We start from the raw sequence: 17318 nt of genomic DNA on the forward strand, positions 1-17318 counted from the left end.
TCTAAGCTATTTTATACCCAATCCCGCTCCTGCTCAAATGCACGTAGAGAACGTATTTAGCTTCTATGTCGGAACCTCGGGACAGAAATAGACTCGAGGGTTGACCTGGCTGTTGTCAATAAAATAAAATAAAAAATCCAGGGACTGATGATACACAGCTCCTTTCTCAATATACAATGTACGGGAAAATCATACAGCTTTGCATGAAATAGCAAGGAGACTTGCACTTCGACTATAGGCCAGGAAACAGAGAGTATGGTTCCTTTATGTAGGTTATATGCACAAGTGAATACAAGGGGAAATAGAGAGTGTTGTTCCTTTATGTAGGTCATATAAGCACACGTGTGCATATCATGGCAGTAATATTCATTCTTTCCCGTCATAAGCAGTTGTGTTTCACTTTCAATGACATAAAGATGTGTTTCTGTTGCTAATATCAGAGAAGACCCAGAAAAAAAGGGGGGGGGGGGGTAAAGAGGATGTTCTGCCTGGAGTCCATATGGTGGAATATGACCACACATAGAATACGTCATGTATCAACAACAAAAAAAGTGCCTGGAACAGACTCTGACTGGCCAATGAGTGACCCCTGGCCTGGTCATTTGTCAAAAGACCTTGTACTTCTAAATACACCCTGATTAGTGATACATGATGGTAGTCTTGTTTTCAAGTAGACTAAAAATTCGCTACAATCAAAATTCTTCATCTGTTGCATTGACTGTGACATCTATCAAATATACCACATAGTTTGACTTCTTAGACTAATAATAGTTTATATGACTTGCCTACACATACCCACACTATATTGGTAAGATTACCTTTATACATACACTTTATGAAGATATGAATCTATTACACGACAAGGCAAAAGAGAAATATTTGCAGCTATGCATCGATATTGGCTGACTGCCAAATTACATTTAACAAAGAAAAAAAAACCATCATACAATCACAACTGGCAAAATGAGGTTGTCATCTGTTTCAAACTGAACTCAATCAGACTATCATCGCCAGTTTCTGATTGCCATAAACATACAGGAAATTTAAACTGTTATGATATTGGCCAGGGTAATAATCTAAACTTTGAGAGCTTTAGATGCTGATCTCAGGAAAATCTACAGGGAAAAATGTGAATCTATTGAGGACATGCTTTTTGATACACTTTTTCTGTCACAATCCAAAACCCAACAATGCCATTACCTCAGTCCGCCTAAAATTCACATGAAGTGAGTATACATGAGAGAAGTCAGGCATATGTCATATTTCTTTGGATGTTAGTAGGACCAAAGGATGTATTGTGTCAGGTTTGTTAAGCCAATTCAACTTTCAAGGTCTACAACAAAGCACAATGTTTATTCATACATGTACATGTATTCATATTTTCTTTTAAATTATTGGTTCTAAGGGTGTGGGAGACACACAAAAGTGAACCCAAAAGACTGACATTGTGTATTGCCCGAGTCATAATTTGTTTCTGTAAGCTCGTCTACCTTTGAGAAAAATTTTAGTCGATGAAAGTGTCTTTCATAGTTTTTTGGGTTTTTTGGGGAGGGGGGGGGGTGGGGGATTCTACGTGACAACTAAAAGAGGGCAAGTTGTGGAAATACTAACACAAAAGGACCTCACTTCAAGCACTCCAACCTGTCAGAAACAAAAGGCTAATGAACGTTCCTTGAACTCAGCGACTGACCTTGGCTGCTATATTAAAATACGGGCTATAAACAAGCCACACCTAAGGAGGGCAGACACGGTGTTTGTGTGAGGTTTTGTGTCAGTGTGTGCCTGTGTGTGTGTGTGTGTGTGTGTGTGTGTGTGTGTGTGTGTGTGTGTGTGTGTGTGTGTGTGTGTGTGTGTGTGTGTATGTGAATGTGTCTTTCAAAGGACAGAAATGATTATATGACCCCACAAAAACATTGTGTCAGCACTGGCGCCTTGCATGCATTGGGTTATTTTATCATATTCCATGGCCATTCAGGCGGCCAGCCTCACAGCCGCACCGATTACTGGGGAAGGATGGGAGTTAACGTCCTCTTCCTTCAATATCCCACGTCTGCCTGATCATAAACAATGTCACCGTCATCATTTTCATTAGTACCGGGCGACTGATAAACACTGGAACCAGCCCTCCACAACTGCTCTTTCCCATCATATTCTATTGCATCACAGTTTTGGCAGCAAGCATGCAGAGCTGACAGCCAGCTATCTGTGGGTGCCTCTGGTTTGGCAGTGTTCATTAGTGTTTGATATTATAAAACAGCTAATGCTTTATCTAAATGTAGTGTTTGATATTATAAAACAGATAATGCTTTATCTAAATGTAAATATAACCTGGCCCTGTCAAACAATAAGGGGAGACTAAGTTGTTGCTCAGCATCATTTCAAGTAGGGCATTACAATTCCAGTTCCAGATCATTGTGTTTGTTTGTTTGGTTTGGTTTTTTTTTTTTTCATGATCAAAAGCTGTTGTTTTCCCTCTTTTACAGCTTCTCCAAAGGTATATTCCAAACCCTTCGTATAACGTCAACAGGAAAGTCATATTTCAGGTGGAGTCCATGCAACAGACTCCAAGAAAGCGAGCACATTGCACATGAACCTCATCATGAGCCAAGTCTTATATTTGATGAAAGAATGGGATGTTTCATTGCTCATCACCGCCATCAACTACATCTTTACTCCAACCTCTCTTCAATGCAACATGTATTTTATCTTTTATTCATGTGTCTATATGCACACATTCAGAGAATACACACACCCATGAACAAATCAGTTATATTCTGAAGGACACTCTTCACGTCGTCCTAAACTAGACTATCTCCATTTCATCTCCCTAGTATTTAGTATAAAAAACACACCTGATACTGATAGCATTTGGTTCTAATTTGGATTGAATGCAAAACAATCACTGAATTGGAACAAGACATCCATCCCATCACAGACTGCTGAAAACTGCTCATCACATGTGACATGATATCTTGCCATGATATCTTGCTCATTAAATTACCAACCAGCACTACGGTGGCCTCAAAGTCTTGACCTCAAACAGGGCATGAAAAGTCATAATCTTCCTCCCGTCTGACTGGGGGTTTTCGCAAGGCTCTCATACTTATAGCAGGCAAGTGCCCTTTCATCTAACTTGCCTGACGGTGGATTCTAGTTGCCCCTTGGGCAAGGGTTTGTAGCACCCAGATTAGCAAGACTGTTCAACAGTGCTTCCAGATTTATGAAACAAACAAATAATAACAACAACAAACATCTGAGCTGCAAGGTTCTATACTCTAATAGAGTACTTAATAGAGTCACTGATGAAAAAAATAGAATAAAATAAGGGTGAAAACCAACTGCTACACAGTTCTAACAGGTGGAAATTGGTGAGTGGTTTGGATTTAGGCCCTACATATTTCCCATAGACAGAAGTGTTTGAATAAACTAATATATCTAGCAAAGTTTGTGAGCATGGTGATTTATTCATTTATCATTTCATGGTGACAGCATAACACTCACTATACATGCTGCAGTGTTCTGCATATATTTTGCACATCATAGTACGAGTCAGTTGGCAAAGTCTGACCAATTTCTGAAACTCATCCGCCACAATGTTGAATATTGGCTTTAAGAGTAATCTACCAAAAGAAAAAAAAAATGAATTAACCAGAGCTACTTGGGTCTCTCTCTCCTATTAAAGGGATCGCATAGTTTTGGTTGAGACTTAATTTCAAGTTTCTAACATTTTTTTTTTTTTTTGTGAGATAATGAGAAACTTCTTATGAAATATGAAAGAGCATGTAATTCCATGAGGAATTCAACGTTTATTTGATGAAAATTGGCTTTGAAATGGCTGAGATATCCAAAACAGAGCAATTCTTATAAAGTGTGGGACCCACCTTTTATTACGATTGCTTTGTTTTACTTTGTTTTTGGATGTTTCAGTCATTCCAAACATGATTTTCATCAAATAAACTTTGAATTCCTCTTAAAATGGTATGCTCTGTACTATTTCATAGGTGTTTTCTTGGTATCTCGCAAAAAGTTAAAAGCCCAATTCTCATCTCCACCAATACTGTACCATCCCTTTAAACTAATTATCTGGCACAGGCACCATAAATCAACTAGCCTGCTTGCCCTTAGCAAAGGAATATTTGCTCATTAGCTAGGAGAACAAGGGCATTTGCTCAACAAAATGTTTTCTCCATAAATTACCCAGAGCACAGAAACGGGCCACCACAACAAAGGAAATTGATCATAACTTGTACCAGTTGCGGTGTGAGCCACAGACAGTGCATCTAGCATGTAGACAGCCACACAGTAACATACAGTACTTGTACATTTAATGTTCCTTGCAAATTATTTGCAACTCTGCCATGTGTGGATTTTTGTGGACTTTTTTTTTCTGATAGCCAGATTGTCAAACACACAAGCTGCTTGAATTTCACCTTTTCCTTTATTTTGTATTTTTCTTCAAATGCATCCTGCATGGTATTTCAAAATGTTGATAAGAAGGTTGCCAACTTTTCCGTCATGAACCACTGACCTTACGTATTCTTGGCCAACATTCCATCATGTCGCGCATGCTTTATTGCATCATTACCAATAATATCATGTATTTCACTCTGGAAATTCCATTTTGGGGTAAAAATTCCAGAATAAATTTAGCAGCTTCCTTGTTGGAAATGAGGAGTCCTAGGCAGCTGGACAAGAACCAAAGGGAAATTCCAGGCATATGAGATCAACTGTCAAATCAAAATGTGGTTTATCCTAACATCAGCCACATTAACAACAACAACAACAACAACAACAACAACAACAACAACAACAACAACAACAATATCAACAACAACAACAACAACCATGAATTGTTTACTTGAACACCCCCCCCAAAAAAAAGGCAAAAAAGAACACATAACTTTAAAAACAGAAGATGTTCTAACAAATGAAACTCTGTGGGGAGAAACAGCATGCCCCTTCACTGAGCTAAACTAGTGAGCTGTATCACTGCCACAGCGGAACTTTCAACTAACAGAAAAAAAGATGATGGTGTCACCACATAATACAGTGAAGACAACCAGCTATTTCTTTTCTCCTTTTTGCCCGGTTGAAGCTTTGAATTACCCCCTGCGCTCCTGTGGCATTGCATGGTATATTTGGTACGAGTAGCTTCACATGAAATTTATTCTTCATGATAGGCCAAATTCAGTCAGAATTACTGGTGCATAATTTTGCAGATGAGCACACAATGTATTGTGTGTCTGTCAGGACGTATTCTGAAGTGTGAATGTTCTTATTTTCATGCCAGCTCCAGGGACCATGGTATTTGTTATAATGAACATGCCATGAAATATTCTACTTTCAAATAGAGCACTATGCTGGTGTACACTAAATATGTTATGTAGATAATCTACACGTCCATCAATAGACCAATTTAGGTTTTAAAACACTGTAGCTTATAGTCTACATACATGTACGTATCATGAATGGGGTGCTTCTGACTTTAAGAAGAAAAGATAATTCAATGGGTTAAGCAATGAGCAAGTGCATTGCTATGTCAGTGCATAAATCAACCCGTTGAGGACGGACTGATTTTGTTATAACACACATTTCCCATAGGCGCCTGCCTGGTATTCTCGGGACTCGTCCTCAACGGGTTATCTATTGCTAGGCATACTGAAGTCCCCCGTTATGACTGAAATAGACATTGGATTAACATAAAAAAGAGCACCTAAACTGAATTGGTCTACACTTTAATAAAAGGATAACTTCCACATCACACTTTTCCAGCCCTGTTAACTCTACATCCTTTTATAGTTCCCTCCAGGGACCTGGGTATTGGAAGCGAGTCAGGTATGACGTTGTGCGAAACACGTAGCACAGCACGCAGTAAGCTGACTCATTTTATATCTGCTGTTGGCCATAACAGTAAACACAGGTCTTGCGTGATTGTGATGCAATGCACAGACAGATCATGTAAGTAGCTCCATGGACACACAATGGTTTACTCCAGTAGTAGGGATTCTCTCTCCCGAGCTCTTTTGTGACAATTGATGTTTTACCTAGAGCACAACTGGACATGATCAATTCCCATATTTGACGGTGGAAAGAGATTACACTATGGAGCTACTACTAGTAACTCCATAATTACAGCTTTGACTGGTGCAACAGACAGATCCTTACTGTCTATAATGGCAAAAACTGCACATTTATGCTCAGAAAAGATTTAACTCTAAAGGCAGGCTTTTGGGCAAAACACAAGACGGGTGATTGACAATTTCTATTCAATTTTAGTCATTACTGAGAAAATTCATTAAAATTGCTAGCTATGTTAAAAAATTGCATTGTTTGTATGATATCAATGATTTTCGCACTAATATACACAATGTACGCATGATAACATACAACTGCAGACTGCTTTATTGCAACACTGTGGAATGGGGGGGGGGGGGTGAATACCCATGATAAAAAGTCATACTCTAGGCATACATAGGCCTACTCAGGTGGGAAGCATGTCCAAGATTTTTTATTTAATTCTAATCATAGCTTAATTACTCTAAAAATAGAATAATCGGTATTTAATACATTACCGTGATGAAGGCAATTTGTCTCTCAGTTGCAATAAAAACAACTCGAAGCAAGAAACATTAATTTGAAGGAATAAGAAAGAGGCTTTTCCCACATTTCCTGGCCGTTCACCAAAGTCTGCAATACAATTTAACGTTCAACTTTATCACATTTTAATACAGGCACACACAGTGCACAGCGTACAGTGGGAATTTCATCCCATCCTCTTGTTCTAGTTGTTTTGGCATCGTTCAGCAGCACAGCTCTGTGGAAGTTCCTGCGTGTACAGACTCTCATTCGCTTCTTCCCAGGCTAGTCATCAGCACCTGATGCTAATGTATCTAGCACATTGCACAATTATGTACCGTATGCCACAAAAAAAATTTGAAAAAAAAATAGCAACAGAGAATTTACAGAAATGGAGGAGTGCACATGTACGTGTAATGTGCAAACGTGGATCTACATACATTACATGCGGAACACAACTTCGCAGTGCATCTCTAAGCGAAGGTAACAAAGCCAACTGTCTCTGGCAATGAGTAATTATCAGCATTGATTCACTGCTGTCTACCATGTCTAGGTGCCATAGTGCTCCTGATTCAAGACTCCTGCTCGCGTTTTCTGTATCACGCATACTGTAAAACACAATATATTCGCGGCATGAAAATTTCGCGAATTTTCGCCGACTTTCTCCCAGCATGAAATTTTCGCGACTTGCCACTGGCATCCAATGCATATTGTGTAGGCAAGAACTTTCACGTCCATTTTAACTTTAAATTTGCGAAATTAAAATGCATGCGAACATTCCTCGCTTTACAGTAATGCATACGTGCTGACAAAATTGTGTGCATGCAAGGTTGAATGGGGTCTGCTACTTTTTGTGACAATCTGTCACGGTGCACGTCGTCTGCATAGGGCATCATACTTCTGCGACGAAATTTTGTGCAGAGTGCATGGCAAATTCTGCAAAACAAAAGTGCTGTAAAGTGAAAAAAAAAACTTCAAGTGTCAAGCTGACCTTAGTCATGGTTGATGTAATGCAACACCAATTATTAGTTTGCAATTCAATAAAAGTACATATGTTAAAGCAAATTAACCATAAATGAAAGGACAATTTTTCAACTTTTATCCTGTTTATTTGCTCAGAGTACTTTCTGAGTCACGCATACTGACATCTCCATGGCTTCACTGCATTGGGCACAAAGCCAGAATTTGCCATAAAAAGAAATTTACCTCTTCTCAAAAATTGGGTTAATTCTAAATTGATGCGCACATGCAATGAAAGTAACAGTTCGGCAGTGACTCACACAAATTCAACACACATTTACAAAGTTTACAGCAATTCAATTACATGGTAGAAAATCTGCAAGTATTTCAAATATGGCTTCCACTGAGGAACTTGAAATATATTTCTCTCTATCAAGATGTTGCATATATACGTACAACTGTAGTACTGCACAGAATTCTGTTTATATGATAGTATGTGAGTCGTGCGTGATTATGTGTACGCCTGCGTGCATACGTGTGCATGTTCATACACCTGTATGTCTATAGGCAACAGGTATGCATGTTTGTCTGTGTTTGTGTTTAAAAGTATGTACAGTTTGTATAGACATGTATGTATAATATTCTGTATTAGTATGTACATGTACATTGTATGGGTGCACACACACACAAAAATGGCTTAGAAACTATTATCAGATAAGTTTGAAGGCATCAATATCTTCAATTTCTGAAGAAGTGATACAACACAACAGCCCGAGTAACTCTTTTGCAGAGAAATACCTTAGAAAATAATACTGGTTCAGCCGTATAATATGTCTATCAAACAGTGTGAACTTTAGCGATGCTTTTTGCATGTCGAGAAATGAGGGGCGTCGATCGCGCTATAGCTGTTACAGTTAAACATGAACAAAATGCCTCTATTGAAAAGCCAAGTGAATGTTGTACTTGGTGCATTATAGATTCTTACACAGTCTCAAATCAATCTGCACTTGTCTGATTTTGCTCTAATGTTCACTGACCTTTGCTTTTGTTCTTGTGAATTCTACAAGCCACAAAACACGTATAATACATCTCCTTGCAGTACAATCTTGTTCAATGGCATTCAACTGAGACATGGATTGAATGCATTGCCAGGCTTATATTACTGGGGTATGAGTAATCTTCTAGCTGCTATAACCATTCTGTCCCTTTATCGGTTGAAATGATACATGATCTTACGAAACAGAGCTGCTGCCGCTGGCACGTAATCACAATCACACTCGGGGGACATGACTTTCCTAATGGTTGTGTATTTCCATATTCAATGACCGTAATTGTCAAAAGTTAGAAAATAATGCACAGGATTATGAACTTTGTGAAAATCAACATTTTATCTTTAATGAGCTATGCTGTGACCTACTTCAGGTACGGTGTACTTGTTTTTGCCAACTAAAATAGTGATCTATTAGGTCAACGTGTTATCGCTGGTACCTGAGCATGGAGCAGATTATGCGACAAAGCTATGATCATTTGCACGGGTCCATAACCATTCTTGTGAAGCTACCACAAGCATGCCATATATGAAAAACGACCTTCATCAGAAGCCTGGAGACAAACAAGTGGCCCTAAACCTGAACAATCTGATGGATGTGAGCCAACATACTCCGTGTCACACAATGATGTTTGCTGAGCGGCGACCTCATCTGAAAGGATTCAATGTCAAGCTTGACGAAAATGTTACATCACGGCATCTGAGATGACATGGGTAAATTTATAAAATGGTTTGATGAAATTAATTTAAAGAGTTCAGCTGCATCTCTGCAGCCATTCTTTTGTATGTCCGACTCGGTGAAAATTGATAGTCGTTTTTATCAACTGTCAAGCTAACTTAACAAAAGACAAGCAAACACACAAACATGTGAGAAATCCTCTCGTGGTTGCTCCAGCAAAGAACCAGTGATATGGTTATGTATCAAGGTGGCAAGCAGTATAACAACCAGATGTTGAATAAACTCACCTTAAAGTGGAGGAGGGAAACCACATTGTCATGATGGAGCTCCTGCAACATGAAGAAATATGATCAAAATTAAAGACACAGGTACTTTGAATATGCACAGACTGGTATGTAAATGTCAAAACAGTTTAATGCCATTATTACAGGCCTACATGTATGCAGTAGGCAATTATATACTATATGTTTCAGAGTGGGTGGTACAGATTGTTATGAATTTAAAGCCCGGTAGCATATAGGGATTCACGGGTGGCCCGATTCATTCGCTGCCCACAGGGGTACATTCGAAAATCATGAAGAGCACAGTTAGCAAATAATAATGTGCATCAAGGCATACGCTCATTGGTAACAGTCCAAACCAGTCAAGATTCTTCAGCTGTGTGTGTATTCAAACAGAGATCAGTATCAAAGGTGTACATTATGATTTGTTATGAGGATTCTCAAATATATCCAGACCGGGCCAGCCTTCCCCACTCCTTGGCATCCCCACCCTACCAGCGTACCAACTCACACACAGAAATACATGCATTTCACAGCCCATAGTACGGGTAGTACTTTCTAAAATAGTAATATGAATAATACACTAATTTTCTTTTTTTCTGTGTCTGAGGATCTGATTTCTTTCCAAATGATCTTGTAAAAGAGAAATGTTCACTCTGCAACCCTTTAAAAAAAAATCTATGTACATGTATAAAATGCCCTTGGTAGAATGATAATTCTGTAAGGAAGAATCTACCATATGAGATAGAGTTTGGGCATCATTCACTTGTATCCCCTGCCCTGTTCATTTTAAGGATATGAAAGTTGCCAAAATGAAACATGTCTGACCGCAAAACTTCATACCATAATAAAAAAATGTTTGAAATTTTCATTCAACTCCAAAATATCTCTTTCTATTTTTAAAAAGGAACCCATTATTGCCGAGATACAGCGGATGACATATAAAATCATTTGTGTTAAACAATGACAGAGGGTACAACGTACTCTTAAACATACGAGGCTGGAGCAATTGCTACATTGAATCAGGATTTTTATGCACACACTGTGGCTGTGAGTGAATGTCACTGCGATAGATTAACATATGAAAGTGGCAGCCATGCATACTCATCACCTTGACTGTCTATTCAGAATTCCTCCTGAAATTTGAGCCTCATCAACCTTCAAAGGTACCATAGCTGACAAAATCCCAATTGACTGACATCTCAAACTCAACTACCAGTAAATTGATGATTGAAAAGGACTTACATGGTTTGTACATTGTAGGTGTCATAGACAGTCCCTACTTTTCTTTCTCAGTATCGTTTGTTAATGACATTTTTCTTTTTCTTATCAAATTCTAAATTACATATGTTCCCCATATATTCCATGGTTCAGTTTCCACAGCATAAACTGACAAAATGCACATCAATCACAGCACTGTTGGCAGGACTTACTTTGATCCCTTCAATAGGTACATACCTTTAGGATCTCAATCTCCTTCTCAGGAAATGTCTGTGACTTTGACAGGTTCTTCTTGTTAATGCACTTGATGGCCACTGTTTGATCCGGTCTCTGAAAAGAAACAATGAAAAAAAGAAAAAAAAAAACCTGTTTCATCAAACAAAGAGATTTCTTGGATCAAAGAGAATGAAACTGAAAGCATTTTGTAAACATGTACAGTGCAAATCCAATGTACAAATATCACACTTTCGGTCGGTGCACTTGTATGTCAATTAAAGAGGAGAACAGCTTTACAGCTGTACCTTTCACAAGATATTTCATGACCAGTGAAATCCACGGTGTGATAAATGTCTCATGGTTGAAGTTCTGATACATCAACAAATTAAACAGACAATTTCTGTTCAACAGAAAAACTAAAGTTTTACCAGTTGCATATAAAGATACTGTAAAGCCAGAGATTTTTGCATGCATTTTAATTTTGTGAATTTCAAGTAAGGCAAGTTTAGTGGAATTAAAAGGCACATGAAAGTTCTTTTCTACACCATATATGCACTGTGTGCCAGTGGCAATTCAGGAAAATTTAATGCAGCGAATATTTCTGTAATTAACAGTATAGTACATCGTTGCATACAGTACAACGTACAGCCATGCTGCAAATGTACGCTCCACAAGTTTACTATCCCTTGATAGGGCATGCCAGTGATACACTGGAAGGATGTCAATTAAAGGCATTGTTTACCATTTGCAGATGAAACAAAAATCCAGCTTTAGTGCTTCAAAATAGTTCTAAAATGTGAGTTAGGGATAGAAACAACCAGTGTAAAAAAGTTAATCAGTACAATCAAAGTTAAGTGAATTGTTAAATATATAAAATGTGAACAATAGTTATAACAGATTTGTTTCTAGACTAAACCGTCAACAGTAATATGCTTTTACAGTAGAAAGCAATAATATCTCCAGGTAGGCTTTATTGCAAAACTTTATGGTAAGAGTAAGAATGCTTTGTGATACAACTGACACAGATGGCACATGCATCAAATGTGATAACTCAAACATTTTTTAAATCACTGCTCCCACTGGTAATCAGAACCTTTAAAGGACAAGTTCACCTTCATAAACATAAGGATAGAGAGAATGCAACAATGTTAGTAGAACACATCAGTGAAAGTTTGAGGAAAATTGGACAATCGATGCAAAAGTTATGAATTTTTAAAATTTTTGTGTTGGAACCGCTGGATGAGGAGACTACTACAGCTTGTGAGTCATATGCGTACAACAGTATAAAGAAAATATGAAGAAATTCAACATATTTTCACTTTTTTCACATAATAAAAGAGCACTTGACTTGGCTCTTTCTAAAGGCAGGGGGAATAATATTACCCATAACATTTGTCGGTAACGAGTCGGGGGAATGTGTACTTTTTTCAAAAGATGAAATTTTGTGAAATTCTCTTTATATTTTCCTCACATTGTTGTACGCATGTGACATCTAAGTTATTCACACACTGCAGTAGTCTTCTCATCCAGCGGTTACTGCACAAAAACTTCAAAAATTCATAACTTTTGAACGGATTGCCCGATTTTCGTCAAACTTTCAATGATGTGTTCTACTAATATTGCTACATTCTCTCAATCCTTATGTTAATGAAGGTGAACTTGACCTTTAATGTACATGTAGCATACAGTGTATGCATACACTTGTACATACTGTACATGTGTACAAGTAAATCAAGAGAACCAAAGTTTCAGCAGGCTGCACAAGTCATGAAATTATACTTCTTATTTTTATGCTTGGCATGATTAGTTCTTACATTGAAGATCAACAATTTCACCATTCTAGTAGTAAATTACAGTATTGCACCAGAATGAAGGACTGTGCCATATACAACTGTATCATGCACACATGCACACTTACATTGTACGTACGTTGTACATTGTATCTCCATAGCATGTTTTTGTCATGATCTTCCCTTACAAGAAAGTGTAAAGTATGTAACTTGACCGAAAGATTGGTCTGTATCTTGTCGTCGCATGTTCCACAGAGACTACATGTACAATGTACATCTGGCTTCACAAAATCCCCTCCTATACCGAGGAGAGCTGTACACTGTAAATGTCAAAAACTGATTAAAAACTCCTCCAGACCAGACAAGATTTTTCTGTCTAAGCTTTAACTACAAAATCCTTGCTGCACAATCAATACAGTGAGGAATCCAAAATATTTATGACCTCAATCATCCAAAATGGTGCCATGTTGCATAATTGCATTTGCCTGCCCTAGGACAAACTCTGGTAAACTAAAAAAGGACGCTTAGACCCCGTTTACAGTGCAGGGCTGGGCCGAGCCCGGGCCGAGCCAAGGCCAAGCCCGGCCTCAATTGCGGTACTCAGTCCCACAATTTTGTCCGTTTACAGTGGAGGGCTCGGCCCCGGCTTTTAATTCAAACCTTTCAATATTTTGTTGTACTGGCGCTCTGCTTGTAAACAAATGACTATTATTGGGAGCGCGCCGGTCGCAATTTGGTACTGGATTTGGCCTAGTTTGCGTTTACAGTGAGAAAAGGCTGGGCGCGGCCGCGGCCGCGGCCGAGACTACCTCCAGAGCTTGGCCAAATGTGCGGCCGATTTTGGTACCGCATTTGGCCTTTTGCGCGTTTACAGTGAAATGAAGGCTGGGCTTGGCCGCGGCTGAGCCTGGCCTTCATTTCACTGTAAACGGGGTCTTACATGTTTACAGTACATGTCAGACACTACTCCATCACTACACATTGTATTTCATGACCTATGGTACATGAACTCCCTGGTAGAAATGTTGCCATCAACAAGTTTCCTCAGATACTGCAAATTTCTGGTAAGAATTTTCTTTGCTCACTGCAGGTATTGTACACAGCAATGGCAGACTGATAAATACAGTGTGTATCACCCACCACTGATAGCAACTGCAGAGAGTGGCCACTCATGTGACCAATGTACAGGAAGAATAATTTTTGCATCTCATCCCCCTGCTCCCATTTCCCCTCATATTTTGTCACGTGTATGTAACAGGCATGTCCAAGCACCTATTGATTATTATGATTGTACACTTTATTTTTCTCATGCAATTGTATTCTTGTTCGCATCATGAATTTGCAGAAATATCATGTGTTTGACTCTATTCATGGTGCTTGAGTCTACACCATATGAATTTAATTCTAATTATATGATGATATATGATATTGCTGTATATTGCAATATATGAGAATAGACCAACAAACTGATAAACTGAAAAGAATGAGGCAGGAACTATCACATCTGTTTTAATGAGCACTTGTTAATTATTAAAGAAAGCTTGTGCACAGCTTATGGGAGAGAAAACCATAACAAAAGTACCCTTCAAAGAAATAAGCCCAATATCTACAAAGTGTAACACTAAACAGGGCAACTGGATACAAGTGTACACATACTGCTCAGAACTTCGAACATACGGTATATATCGCAAGGAATAGACAGAAGAACATCTATTGAATTTCATAGCTAAATACAATTTGTACTGTCTACCAGCATGAAAGTGGAATGGTACTACCGGTATGCTAAATATTGCCATCATACCTCAGCTATTCTCAGTCATCTATTTCATATACTGTTGACTTTTTATGTGCAAGGTTCACATGTCAAACTCAGCTGAAATGGATGATGGTGTGCCAAGTTCGCATATTTTGCTCAAATGCAAAAACCCTTCAAAACGATAAATCGCCAAACGTCACAGTACAATGAAAGCTTCACTCTTGATTCCATTTCTCACACAGATACACCGCGTAGTTTCCATGGCATGATGTGATTGAATATCAGCGTTCTATATAGGGTTTCTTTTCGAGTAAGTTCTAATTTTCTGTTGTGGTTGTGCATCTGCAGAAGTCAGAACCCAAAACCTGGAAAAACACCACTGGCCATTTGCAAGAAAAATAACCACAGCTTTGTCATAAAATTTACATCACAGCAAAGCTTTGGTAATTTTCTCTACAACTTCGCTCACTGCATGTGGGTTAGAACATAATCGATTCTATGAAAAGTTACACATCTGGCTTTGAAAAAAATAATCAAAAAGTGCTCATGTGTTGCAGTCTCAGAATAATGTGGCAAACTACTGGAGGTTTTCACTGTGGCACACACAGAGTTAATCATGTATGATAAGGATCATAAAGAGCAACATCACCAAATGTTTTCAATTTCAGGGAAAAAGTGGCTTCAAAGTATTAACATCAAGAAATATTTCCAACACTGGATGATAATAAATCTCTCACTTAAACAAGCACAGGCATTTGATACGTCTAGAGATTTCAAATGCAAACTTGTACCAGTTGATGTTACTACTCTTTTTTGTGTGTAGGTTCTACAGTAATCCTAGAGTCTAACATTTACATTTGGCAAGCATAATTCAGACAATTTTTTCAAATGTTAAACTTGTTGTTACTTTGTATTTTATTACTACAACTCAAACATTGACAACAAGATGTATGAGACGACAATTAAGCTGTTGAAACAGGGCTATGTATAAATGTAGTCCTATAACAAGACGCAATTACAGTAAATATCAAAATTTACTTGGTGAAATGTCATTACCTTTTACGGGGATCCTCACATGTACTGCATACGCCAAATATTTCTTGAGGTTTTTATTTTCGCAAATTTAGGGAGTCAGGTGCTATTTGCAAAAATTAGACATTCGAAAATATAGACTCTGATCACGCCAGGACTGTGACGTACAGTACGAGTATACAAATGTACATTTCTCCGTTCGGTACACGACTCCACGATCACAAATTTAACCACTAGGGAAATCTTCGGAAAGTTCCAATTCACGAAAATTTAGACTCACTAAATATTAGCCCCAGTTTAGCTTCGACGAGCTGCTACAGGGATTATCATTTCAAGATTCAAGAGACCGCGCCGCTATGATGCGGCGGTAACACGCTGCACTGCACGTTGGGGCTGGTCGCAGTTAACTAAATATATGCCGTAGGCCTATACAGTATTGACCCTCCCGTAGCTCCCCCCCCCCCCCCCGAAAAACGTTCTGCTGCCCCTGCAATTGGCAATACCATACCATGACTACACTCTGAGGTACTCCACTTTATTCCAAGTTCATCCCAAATCCTCCAAAGGAAATAAATTGTTATCAGTCAACTGTCCTTACATGCAGAATTCCTTTCAACTACAGAATGTAAGCAAAACAGATCAATTATCTTTGAACATCCTTCAATGGCTTAGCCATGCAGGGCTTGCCTTCACTGGCTTCAGACAGAGAGAATGGGATCTTACCCTTCGCTCTCTCCCTCTGAAGACGATGGCAAAAGCTCCATGTCCAATGATATCTTTCCGGTTGTACTCATATTCATCCACAAACTCCATCCTTCACTGGTATCTCTGTCACAATGCAGTCAACATCATAAAAAATGTTTGCACTCTTTGTTTTGTCTTTTCTACGGTCAATATCGAGGACGGTGCGCGCCAAACGATATGACAAAAACGACCCAACGAAACCCACATGAAAGGCCTGTGCTGTGTTTTTGTTTGGTTCTCCTATACGGATTACCAACACACAAAGGGCTGATGTTGACAATCTCCCGCCGCTCTCCTAGTCCTAGCTGTCGCTGTTGTGTCGCGGTGAGGATGATGAAATCGCGAGAAAGAGGTTGAAATCAAACCGATGCCATAAAGTTCCACCGTTCTCGAAGTAAATGAGGGAAATGTGACTGCATCATTTTAATCACCATATGAAAGAACATCAACAAAGAACGAACAAGACGCGAGTGGCGTGAAGACGGTCGGCTGTTGACGTACTGTACGACTTCTGTTTTCGTCCTCAATCTACAAAACATAACATCCAAGCCAGCTAGCTGCGCTATAGCATACGCTCTACGTACGACAGCCTTGTTACGAGCGAGCCTGGGTACGGTACGAGGGAATCTATTTCGTAATGCATTCCTGCAGTCATCCGGATCCGGGCCGTGCAGCAGCCTGCGCCGCGGGTCAGTCGTATTTCCATGTCGCGACCAGCTGATCATGACGAAACCATTACAACGATGGGGTCTTCCAAAAGAATTGGCAACAATGACTTGTCCTTGATAGGACTGAAACCTAAGTTTTGGCTCTAAAATGTAGTACATAAGCTCATTAAAATACACAAATTTAGCTTTCATGTGTCTATTCCTTACAATCAATTATTCTGAAATGTATTTTTTATGTACAAAAACCTTTTTATCTAATGAATACGTGCGTGCCTTTTGAACGACGAGTGACGTCATTTGTTTTGGTTTTATCGTCACATTCACACGGCTCATACCGGCGAAATTTT

The 17318-nt window shown here is 38.8% G+C and overlaps 1 protein-coding gene across 1 annotated transcript in view; it reads right to left on the reverse strand.

Annotated features, from left to right (window-relative positions):
- Positions 1-17027, reverse strand: part of LOC139728211 (serine/threonine-protein kinase unc-51-like) — a 63377-nt gene extending 46350 nt beyond the window's left edge. The window contains exons 1-3 of the mRNA XM_071639176.1: positions 16283-17027; positions 11003-11095; positions 9551-9592 (exon numbers count right to left, since the gene is read on the reverse strand). Coding sequence (XP_071495277.1) covers positions 9551-9592; positions 11003-11095; positions 16283-16372 — 225 coding nt within the window. The 5' untranslated portion in view covers positions 16373-17027. The remainder of the gene's footprint in view (positions 1-9550; positions 9593-11002; positions 11096-16282) is intronic.
- Positions 17028-17318: the final 291 nt, after the last annotated feature.

Source organism: Diadema antillarum, unplaced genomic scaffold (genome assembly GCF_040938485.1).
Source record: "Diadema antillarum isolate AM-2024a unplaced genomic scaffold, OU_Dant_1.0 seq00000169_RagTag, whole genome shotgun sequence".
Lineage (NCBI taxonomy): Eukaryota > Metazoa > Echinodermata > Echinoidea > Diadematoida > Diadematidae > Diadema > Diadema antillarum.